The 10,404-nt window shown below is 34.7% G+C and overlaps 1 protein-coding gene across 4 annotated transcripts in view; it reads right to left on the bottom strand.

The window, feature by feature from the left end:
• Window positions 1-2,207: 2,207 nt before the first annotated feature.
• Window positions 2,208-10,404, bottom strand: part of CMC1 (C-X9-C motif containing 1) — a 78,015-nt gene continuing 69,818 nt past the window's right edge. For all 4 annotated transcript variants that reach the window (XM_057301635.2, XM_057301636.2, XM_003826148.5 and 1 more), the window contains 2 exons: window positions 5,554-5,644; window positions 2,208-2,472 (listed from right to left, as the gene is read on the bottom strand). In XM_057301635.2, coding sequence (XP_057157618.1) covers window positions 2,352-2,472; window positions 5,554-5,644 — 212 coding nt within the window. In that variant the 3' untranslated portion in view covers window positions 2,208-2,351. The remainder of the gene's footprint in view (window positions 2,473-5,553; window positions 5,645-10,404) is intronic.

The raw sequence follows: 10,404 nt of genomic DNA, 5'->3' as shown, positions 1-10,404 counted from the left end.
CTTTCATACTAGCTGAAACTTGCTCTAAAGAGCTTCCTTTGCATCTTTAGATTTCTTTTTATAAGGTTCAATTCAGTACATCCATAAATCGACAGAATGAAGAAAACATAAATAACAAAAAGCCACCTATTCCTTCCTCTTGCTCCCTTATTAGCTAAAGTAAAATTTACATCTCTAAGAAGACTTACTGAGTTGCTGCCAAAATGGAACTGAATTCTTAAAAGCAGGAACGTGCCTATGTGAAACATTACAAAACCAAAATAAATGGGAAAATTCAGACTTGAAGAGCTGAATCATGTGACAACAAAGTACTGATCTTAATTCAGAAAGGCTACTTGGAGAAGGTGTATCTTAAGGGGTAAAAAACCTGTGGGTTACCACATATTAACAGGGAATAATATCAACAGAGGCACCCATAAGCAAGCAAGACACAACTGAGACAGATGTACCAGGTGAAAAAAATCTTCAGTATGGATACACATGGGTATTCTGAAGGCTACAATGAATGGTTTAGTCTTTGACATAAGGAGGATGAACATATTATTTATACTGTGTAATCTAATCTGGCTTCTATGGGGAAAGCAACATGTACATAAGTGAATTTTCTACATGAAGTGGGCTACTTCTGATTTTAATCAAAGCTATAAAATAGATTGTATATTTCACTAGCTTCTTAAAGTAACTCTTCCATTTTCATTTATCTCTAAAAACAGTTAACTTCCTGTGCTCTAGGAAATGCACCAATACCAAAGGTCAATGTGGAAATATGGGCATGTTTGCCCCTATGCTGTGTGGTCTCTAGATTTCTATATTTGCTTTGCTTTTGTCTGCTCTAGTAATCTCCCTCCTTTTGATCTGTGGCCTGGGAAAATGTGGTTTCTTTGTATTTCAAATAAAAGTAAAATAGTTTTTTGAGTGGTTCACTCAAGAGTAAAGTGTGGAACTTGAATTGATTCTTTAGTGTCCTATTTAAATTCTTTCTTAAAAAAAAATCTCTCAGATCTATTTCATGGGATTAGGGAAAGTTAAACCTTGTCTTAGTGGGTAGTAATTTCTATTTGTGATTTTAATGAGGACTGTGAAAATATATGTAAAATTTACTTATCTTGAAACTAGTTACAATGGCTGTGGAAGAGTTAACAGCTCATGGGGAAAAAATAACTTTTAATATAAAAGCTCAAATTATTAAATTGGGACATAAATTTTTTATACTACTTCCTGAGTCCATTACTATGTTACAGAATGGTAATTCACTTAGAAATATAACTTTTCAAAATGAAAGATTAAAGGACTCACAAGTTATCAGGTTAAGAACATATGTTTTAGAAAATTCTACATCAAAGATGTAAGTAAAATTAATTCATATAAGTAGGTATCTCCTTATCTATGGTTCTGCTATGGTTTGATGTGTCCCCCAAGAGTTCATGTGTTGGAAACTTTGTTGCTAATTTAACAGGACTAAGAGATGGAGCCTTTAAGAGGTAATAGGGTGATGAGGCTGGAGCCCTCGTGAATGGATTTATGCCATTATTACAGGTATTAGTTCTCAAGAGAGCGCGCTGTTATAAAAACTTGCCCACACTTGTTTGTCCTTCTATTTTTTACACCCTATTATGTTTTGATGCAGTATGAAAACCCTTGCCAGAAGCTGCTGGCAAATAAACTCCAGAACTGTGAGCCAAACAAACTTTTCTTATAAATTACCTGGTCTTGGGTATTCTCCCATAGCAACAGAAAATGGACTAAGATAGTTTCCAAATAAGCCTCTACTACTACTAACAGTAACTACCAATATAAGAGCATGTACCAGGTCTGAAGCACTGTCTTATACACTGTACGTGTACCTGCTATATGCAATACTCAGTACATCCTCACAAACTGTATTAGATTTACTTCCACAGCTGTATAGCTAATAAGTGGTAGAATCAGGAAGGATTCTGGTTCATAGCCATTCTGCTATACTGCCTAGTTATTATTAACACCTTTGAAGGTTGTCCATTCCTGCTTTTCTTTAGTTTTGGCTCCCATGATTAGCCGTTAGCATATACACTGGAAAAAAATAATATAAGGACCATATTGAACTCTAAAAAATCAGTATCACTGTTATAGAACTATAGTTGTGGGAAAACTTTCAAAAGGTCCAGAATGACCAGGAAAACCATATCCCAATTCAGTAACTACTCCTTTCCCATTTAAGAAACCAAAACTTTGAAATAAAATATTTATTTCAGATAAAGTTAATATTTCCATAATTAAGGTAAAGCAAACATATATGCTTGAGTCCATTATTTAAGGACTATAAAATGACTTCCATGAATATTAGAGTTCCTGAATGTCATTTGAGTATCTGCCTACATGCTTGTTGGAAGCTTCTGTAGCCTTTTCTTTGTAGGAATTCCAGTTTTTCTGAATTCTTCCCTTTCCTTCAGGTATTCCATTTTGCATTCTTCATAAAAGGCTGGATCATTATAGCTATGAGACGGAAATGAAAATATTTTCAAGTAAATAATCCTGCATGTGTTAAATGTAAGCTTACTTTAATTACTAATATTCAGACATCTGGTTCATCAGGCTCAATCTTTAGAAGTACACTTTTAGTAATGGTTACAAATTCACTGTTAACTTTATGCTACCAAACTAAAGACCAAATCATTCATTTTTATATAGCACTGTCACAGAATAGAGCAATGAGAAGCACAGCTCCTGTCCTGGGAACCCACGGTGTAAAGGACAAGTAAAGACTGGATTAAAATTAAATCTACAAAATACTGTGACAGAGGTATGGCCCAGTGCACCATGGAAACAAGGAAGAAATGGGGAGGGCAGAGGTTTCAAGGGGAAATGCTTGAGTTGTATTTTGAAAGACCAACAGAAATCCATATAGAAGGCAAGTGTGGGAAGACACATGGATGAGGAAAAATTAATGCAGGAAAACCTGCCAAGTAGATAGGTACCACTATAGCAGATTATGCACATAGGAGAAAAGGCCTGAAATGAAGATGGAATGGGCAAAAGTCAAATCATGATGTGCCATTTACGCTATACTCAGAAATTAAAATCAATCCTGAAGAAAATGGGGCACAATTAATAGAGCACCTCACCTGTAAGATCAGTTTTGTGTCTTGGATGAATCTGACAACATGTGGCAGATAGGACAAAAGGAGGCAAGCAAGGTTAGAGGCAAGATAGCCAATAAACTGTTAAAATAATCCAGGCAAAAATGATGGAAGGCGCAGGTCAAAGGAGGAGCTGTAGGAATGAAAAGGAAGAGATGATGTGCGGGAAATTTCAGAAATCAATAGGAAATAACCAATTAGAGTTAGGAGACAAGACTGTAGATACTAGACTACTGTATAATTCACAAAGACACGTTGTAGGACGAGCAAAAGGAGCCCAGTTCATTTTTGGACTTGAACAAAGAAACAAATGTTACTTTCTATAGTAAGTAATTGAATTCATGGGTGCAAACTAAACTTCCTCAGATTTAAGAATGAGAAGAGAACTTGGGGAATCACCAACATTAAGGAGTAGATTAAAAACATTGAGAAGTACAAAGAGATTTTGGGAAAATGGGAAAAAATATTATCAGGGAAGACAGAGGAGACTTTTAAGAAGGGATTGCCAGAGACAGGTCAAGTAAAAGAAAAGGAACAATTTGTTGGATTTGTCTACCATCAGCCCATTAGAGTCTTTAAAAAGAGCAGGTTCAGTGATGTGAGGACAGAAATCAGATCATAGTGTATTAAGGAAAAAAATGAAAGTGAGAGGTAGAAATAAAGGAGCAAAAACAATGTTTCAAAATGAGAGAGGATAGCAGTTACGTTCATTTCATGGAAATGTCAATAGTAATTAACAAAGCAGAACACCTTCTTATTTAAAGATGAATAAATACTATTTCTTAGTGTATCTGGGGACTCAAAGTCAAGTACAATTTTCCCTAATAATTTTCCATTTACTTTCAGTTAATGTCACATCCACTGCTTATCTCTTCTAAACAAGCAGAAACAGCCATCCTTCCTAGCCCCTCTCCTCCCCTCAGATGGACTAGAATCTGTTATTTTCTTCTTGTATTTCTAGGGGGTGAGAGAGAGAAGGATATTCAAATGATTAATATTCAGATAAATAATAACAAATACTAATCAAAAAAGAGCTAACATTTTCTGAATACCTATCATGGTAAATGTGTTTACATGCAGTACCTCACAATCACTCCATAAGATATAATTATTCCTCCTTACAATGAGGAGCCTGCCTAAGGTAACACGACTAGCTAAGCTCTCACTGATACAGAAGCTGAACCCAGGTTGCCCTCTCTGCAGTCTATACTCCTGTCTGCTCTGCTCTAGAGCTCCCCCAACTGGAGTGAAGGATAATATGTCAAACTAGCAATAACAATTATGACTGAATCTGAGATATAAAAATTATTTAATCAATGTATAAGACAGAATTTAATAATTCAGTCATACAAAAGTTTAAGAGATTCGTTTACTCAGTAAACATTTCTTGGAAGCACTCGAGAATAGAACTGAAAGAATATTAAGTCACAGAATGAACTTTTACTCCTATATGGTAAAGCACTGAGTACAATACCTGGACCATAAATAAGGGCTGCTTTGATATTATTAACTTAAGAAAAAAAATCAATATTGATTATGTTTCACCATTTACAAATATAGCAAATATAGAGATGAGTTTACATAATCTCTAAAGTCTTTTCCAACTCCACCATTCTAAAAAAAGGTCTATAAGTTTATGTGTACATATTTTATTAAAAAAAAATGTAGGGTTCGGGTGTTCATTACATTTTTATTTAATCCTCTAACATACATACCATACTGACATATACGCTGCACAGGCTACAGAAATTAAAGGAAACAAAGGCTTACCAAAACTAAGATCTCTCAACATTCAATTAACAATACTTACTAAAGTATTCTGAAATCTTATCTGTCAATAATGTGGGCAATAGAACATGGGTGAATAAATCAGCATGTGAATTCAAAGAACTTCACACATTTTTACTTAAATTTAAGGAACTACAACAAAATATTAGTGAACACGATATTATAAAATTATTTTAAAAGTAAATTTGGTTAACTTCAAAAATCTAAATTTACCTTTTTATCATCCATATGATTTATCTCAACTTTCTAGGAGTTAAATTATATTAATCCAACAAATCACAAGGCTGGAGGAAGTCTCAGAGATATTTTCATTCAGTTATCTTTACAACAGAATAAACAAAAATCAGTCTGTACTATATTTTACAGATCAAACTGTTCATGAAAAAAGATTTATTAAATAGTGAAAAATCATATATTTTTGTCTGCTGACTTCATCTTTTTAATCAGATACAATGCTGAGAAAATTTGAAAAGACTCTTTCATAAATATGTTGCATTTTTAAGACTATACTGGAACTTTAGACTCAGCCAACAATATGATAAATTTGGTATGGAGAGGTACAGAATATATTACATGTAATGAGTTAAGTAACATACTCTTATCTACCACAAATACACATACAAGCACAAACGCTGAGACAACTACTTACTAAGCAGTTAGACATTCTTTCAATGCAGAATTTTCTTTCCGGCATTTTACTACCATAAGAACTCCAGAGTTCTTGCAACATTTGGTAAAATCTGAAATAAATTTGGAAGGAAAAAATTACTTGTAATTATATCTATATAAATACACACACACACAATTTTCTCCTTTTTAGAAAAAAAAAAAAGAAAGCCTGTCACCCAGGCTGGAGTGCAGTGGCATGATTATAGCTCACTGCAGCCTTGAACATCTATTATGTACATTGTGCTTGGCACATGGTACCGTGCTCAACAAAAGACATGTACACCAGTAAAAGGCAGAATAAGATAAGTGATATTCACTTTGTAGAAATAAATGTGATTTGAGAAGAGGGAGAGAGGACTTCTGAGATGAAGGGCAAGGAGACTTCATAGAGAGGATGTAGAGATAGGATTTCTAGTAAAGAAACAGTACAATCATGGGCTGCTTAACAATGAGGATACATTCTGAGAAATGCATCATTTGGCAATTTCATCGTGGTCCAAAGATCAGAGTGTACTTACACAAACCTAGATGGTACAGCTGAGTAGATATCTAGGCTATTTTGTATAGCCTAGGCTACAAACCTGTACCATATGTTACTGTATTGAATACTGCAGGCAATTATAACAGAAAGGTAAGTACTTGTATATCTAAACATTTCTAAACATAGAAAAGGTACAGTAAAAATACACCATTATCATCTTATGGAACCACCATCATATATGTAGTCTGTCATTGACCTAAACACTGTCATGCAGTGCACGACTGTATATTCTACGAGAAATACAAAGAGTTGACTCCTCCTTTGAAAGGGAATTGTTTCCAGACATTGGTATCTGTTGTCTAGTCTCTGCATGTCTTCTTAGTACCTGGCAACAAAAGCCGGTGGATTCCCACCTGATGGCAGCAAGGCATCCCTTTGCTTTTACACAACCCTGCCATGGTTTCTTAACTTCTAATAACAGGACCCCCATTTCTTTCCCAAGTAAGTTCTAGGTGCTGTAGATACTTCAAATGGCTTTCTGTCAAATTTCCACTCTGCTAGTTTGCTCTTTAAATTGTACTGGCACCTTGGGTATTCTGCCTTTTCAGGACCACAAACCCAGAAAAGCCTGGTACCTATGCTACCCACAGGTGGGCCACTTACTACTCTGTCTTGTGTTTGTCTTATCCCTTACACAGGACAATATGCTTTGCTCCTCATCTCTTGCAGCTACTCTCATGAACTACTCTGGTCCCTCCTTCTGACCCCTGGCTGCCCTAGTTCCAGACTCTGCCACCCCTAATCTACTGTAAGTAAGCAACTATTTCCAAGTGAGATCTTAAACATCGTCCTTACAAAGAAGCTGTAGGCAAAAAAATAAAAATAAAAATAAATTGTGTATTGTGTTTTCTCAATATCTTTTGTAACTTTGAAAATACAAAATAATCAAGATTCCTCTCTTTTCTTGAGCTATGTATTATCCTTCCAGGTACTTGGGATTATAAATTATTTATAATTGTCTTAGACAGATAATCTTAGGAGTGTCCATGAAAATACATAATTATGTAACAAAAATATTTTTAAACCACAAGCAACCAAAAATGAGATTTATTAAATGCATAAAAAATTCATTAGGGGGGCCTTGCTGGGACAAGAGCCCTATAGCATAGATACCTGTATCCACTCACAACATCATAGTGATACTTCCAAGAAAATTGGTGGAATAGGAAGAAGGAACAAGGGATGCAAGAAATGACTTTAATTCAAATAATTTAATGTGTGTGATCACATGAAGTGAGTGATACATAGTATTCCCCTTCAAGGACACACAGGATTAGTTCCCTTTGGCTTCTGCTTCACTAGTCTCAGCAGTCCCAACATTTGCTCTCTCATTCCCAACCCAGCCTGTTAGACTCTAAACGCAATCAAGTATCTTCTTTATTCCAACTACAAATGTTCTTGTTCCTCTTGACGCAGAGGAGCTGGCCACACAGGTCAAATCAAACCAAGGGAAATTCCTTTGTGCCCTTTGACTAAGGACTCTCTAACACTCAAAAGGCAAAGCAGACTTATAGCCAGCTCATTTTCAGTGGAGACGCTGAAGGGTAGCCACATGGCTATCTAAAAGTCAACTAACTTTCACTCTGGAATGCCTATCTATTCCTATACGTTAATTTTTCTATTTATAGCATGATGTTAAGATCTACCTTTACATAAGCAAAGACTACGATCCCAAATAAAAAGACATGGGCAATCCTCAAACAATATGTATATAAAGTTAATCCGGAATTAGCTAAAGCTAGCTAAAGGCTTCTTTAAGAGAACTGCCATGTTCAATAGTGGTAATGAACCATGGGCTGGATTCCCCTGCACCACCTTACCTTTACTGTCACCTTACTATACCTATACCAGACCAGTTCACCCAAATAATATTTGGAAGAAAGGTAATTAGATCATGAATTTTGTCTCATGAAAACACACTAGTTGACCAAACCTCAGTCCTTTTCTGGAAAACACAGACACAACGGCTGTTAGCAAATGCTTACTTTCTGATTTAACAAACCCAATATTTTAACTTACTTAGATAAATAGGATGCTTAGGCATTGCATTAAGACTTGTTTTGTCTAATATTAATAAAAATGTCCTTGGTAGGGAACTGGTACAAAATAGCATTTATGTGTTCTGATCACAATAAAGGCATAGTCTATATACTTTCACACTTGTCCAAATCTCTTCAGGAGTAAATATGACTGACCTGAAGCCTTAAGCTGTCTGCAAGGTTTTTGTCACTTGTTTAGCAACAAGATTTTAATGAGGACCTTTCTTTCATTCTACATTAGCATATATTCATATAATAGTGATGTTGCTAATACTACCAACTGATTTCCAAAATGGAATTCTGAAACAAATCCAATTTAAATCAGTTCCATCTTTTAATTTACATTAAATGTTAAAGAGCTTGTATATCTGATTCTATCAATAATTTTAATTACTATTAAAAACTATAAAATTCAAATTTCATTCAATTCAGTCTATCTTAAGATAATACAAAAGAATATCAATAAACAGTAGGAATGTGGAGAGATTGTTAAAAGTTATTCAAAGGTTTAAAGTAATGAGCACTCAGTATATTTTTTTCTTTAAGATATCAAGAACATAAAAGTCTGTGTCTTTCTTTTGTAAACTCTTAATTTATCTCAAAGAAACCACGTAATATCATATACTATTGGTAAAAATATTCTTTGAAGCCAGGCACGGTGGCTCACGCCTGTAATCCCAGCACTTTGGGGGCTAAGGTGGGTGGATCACTTGAGGCCAGGAGTTTGAGTCCAGACTGGCCAACATGGTGAAATCCCATCTCTACTAAAAATATAAAAATCAGCTGGGCATGGTGGCAGGCACCTGTAATCCCAGCTACTTGAGAGGCCAAGGCAGGAGAATCACTTGAACCCAGGAGGAGAACGCTGCAGTGAGCTGAGATCATGCCACTGCACTCCAGCCTGGGCAACAGAGTGAGACTCCGTCTCAAAAAAAAAATTAAAATAAAATTCTTTGGATATAATTAAATTTGGCTCAAGATTATCTAGGAAAAAAACATAAAGAGATAAAGTCTTCTCCTAACTTTAACATAATGGACAAAATAATTATTCACATTGTAATTAAGTACAAGTAGTCTATATAATTAAGTACAAGTAGTCATATCATAGTACAGTTTAACTATGATATGAAAAAAACTTGGGAGCTTCCATATAAAACAGTAACAGAAGTAATTTATTTTTTAACATTTAATTTATGGAACTTCCAGATATACTTTAATACTTAAATAATCCCCAATAATACGGTTCCTTAATTGAGGAAAGGATAAATATGACAACTGTGCATTGAACTAGAAATAGCAGATAGTTCATCTTTTACACTTTCTCTGCACATAGTCAGTTTCAAGCAACATCATTACTTTGCAAATGCAGTTATCCAGTTAGAACTAAAGCATTCACTGAGATGACAATTTTAAAACACACCAAATTAAAAGAAATAATCCCCATTATTTCATTTCTCTGATTAGAACCACTCTGTTCATATCTCCATTAATTTGATTTTTAAAATGAATTTTTTCACAACTGTCTTTAGACACAGCACTTATTCCTAACTTTTCAGTACTTTAATTTCCTTAGCTAGTAAAGTCTCCAAAAAATGCCTATTTTCTCCTAGCGTTACAAAAAGCAAAGGCATATTTGGATACCAATATAGTTTAGAATTTTAACATATAAGCTATAGGCAATATTTCCATAACTGTACCATCATCTTAATAGGTGGAAAAAAATTAGGACATCTTGTTTATTAAAGAACATAGTAGGGCAGACTTAAAAATCACCCTAAATTCATAATACATCATATCAACTCTACAAATAGGAATCTGAATCACAAAACTTTCCTTCCATAAAACTAGGTAAGAATAAAAGCAGAGAGGTACTTTAAACATAATGTAGAAAAGATCTTTTGAACAGTTATTGAATTATAAGAGGTTTTACAAATATAGGACTAAAAATGATACAATTTGAAAGAGGGTCTAAGTGCTGACTTTTAGTAAGATTTCCCTTCAGACAAAGGTGTCTGCAGTTTTAAATCTGTAACATAAATTAAAATCTACAAATAAATTTTCTCAAGAAAAGCTATCTTTTATGTGAAGACTTCTGTAGTGAACAGTCTAATGTCAGGTCCCTATAGACGATGCCTAAGTGCTGCGCCACTCTCAGTAATCATCATCCCTTCTGGAAGCTGTGAAGTAAAAAGTGCCTGAAGACAACAGGAGGTCACCCTCAGTTTTCAATGCAGGGATGAAGGTCTGAACC

The sequence above is a fragment of the Pan paniscus genome, chromosome 2 (genome assembly GCF_029289425.2).
Source record: "Pan paniscus chromosome 2, NHGRI_mPanPan1-v2.0_pri, whole genome shotgun sequence".
NCBI lineage: Eukaryota > Metazoa > Chordata > Mammalia > Primates > Hominidae > Pan > Pan paniscus.
The sequence above is the reverse complement of the archived record's forward strand: the minus strand, read 5'-3'. Positions and strand labels throughout refer to the sequence as shown.